Source organism: Alligator sinensis, unplaced genomic scaffold (genome assembly GCF_000455745.1).
Source record: "Alligator sinensis unplaced genomic scaffold, ASM45574v1 scaffold169_2, whole genome shotgun sequence".
In the NCBI taxonomy this organism is placed as follows: domain Eukaryota; kingdom Metazoa; phylum Chordata; order Crocodylia; family Alligatoridae; genus Alligator; species Alligator sinensis.
In genome coordinates, this window is record NW_005842077.1 from 2561934 (window position 1) to 2563232 (window position 1299).

Here is a 1299-nt window from a genome sequence, read left to right on the forward strand (position 1 = left end):
CTTCAGGACAGGAAGGAGTGGAGATCAGGTGGGCAGGACCCTCCACTCTCTCCTCCTGCCCTGCATCTGGGCATGGGAGGGGCAGCAGACAGAGAATTGCCCTACGTAGGGGCAGTCACTGTAGGGTTTCTGTGACATCTTCAAAGCCCCTTTCTGCTGCTCACCCTGAGAGTGAGGGATGAAGGTGGACAGGAATGTCTCTAACTGCACAATGTATCCTCGTCCTGCAGCACTGAGGTCTGAGCCCTTCCTTGTGCTGACGCTCAGCAAATTGCGTTTTGTGCTGAGGCTGGTGGAGACCGACCAGATGAAGCGGGCGCTGTGTGGAGGTGAGTGCCAGCCCCTCCTGCAGGTGCCCCCACTGGGCACCCAGGGCCTAACACAGAGCCTGGGCCCTACTGGAGTGTCCCACACTGGTAAGCGCGGCCTCCACTGCACTTCCTCGGCCTGATCCAACCACGAGTGGAGAACCGTCCCTCCCTGGGCTGGCTGGAGGCTCTGAGCAGTGAGCAGGATTGGCCCTTCATGACTCTTGCAGAGTAGTTCCCAGGAGCCATCACCGAGGCTGGAGCTGCCTCTAGGCCCTGGGGCAGATGGTGCAGATTGAATCCTAGTTGTAGCCCCTGGTCCATGCTCCACCTGTCCCAAATTCTCCATCTGCCCCGAGCAGCACAGAGGCTGCTGGGACACTGTCATGGCCACCAGGCATGCATGTCCTGCAGCACCTCCCTCCGATGTTCCTGTGCAAACGTCTTGTCTTTTCTCCCCCTCTGCAGTTGTGGAAGGCTTTGCCCGGGCTGCCAACCTGAAATTCCACGTCGGGGACGAGAGCCCGTTCCCCAGCTGTCGGGCAGCGGACTACGGTTTTCATGTGCTCCCTTTCTTGAACTTCATGAGCAGCAGCTGGCTGACAAGCGAGAACCTGGAGGTGAGGACTGCTGTCTTTCTAGCTGCATCGCACAGCTGTCATGTTTCACTATTTCTGCGTGTCTGTGCAGTCCTGGCAGGGAAGACCCAGTCTCTGGGGCTCATATCACGTGTCTGAAAATCTGCTCTGCTCACAGGCAGTGTGCAGTTGTGCGCGCTAATGGGTGCCACTGAGCACTGGGATAGGGGAAACTCCTTCTGGGCATGACTCCCTCTGCCCAGGGGGATGGCATCAAGGAGGAGTTTGCTCTCTCTGCACATGAATCTGGGCACAGCAGCACACTGGGGAGACAGCCTCAGTGCCATATCCCACAGCCCCTCCCAGCTGCCATAGATGGGAACCATGCCGACCGGGCTGGTCCAATGATGGAC

At 58.7% G+C, this 1299-nt stretch overlaps 1 protein-coding gene across 1 annotated transcript in view; it reads left to right on the forward strand.

Moving 5' to 3' along the window:
- Positions 1–1299, forward strand: part of LOC112550316 (maestro heat-like repeat-containing protein family member 2A) — a 5116-nt gene that overhangs the window by 3452 nt on the left and 365 nt on the right. Inside the window, exons 4-6 of the mRNA XM_025204326.1 lie at positions 7–28; positions 231–329; positions 777–928. Of these exons, the coding sequence (XP_025060111.1) occupies positions 7–28; positions 231–329; positions 777–928 (273 nt within the window). The remainder of the gene's footprint in view (positions 1–6; positions 29–230; positions 330–776; positions 929–1299) is intronic.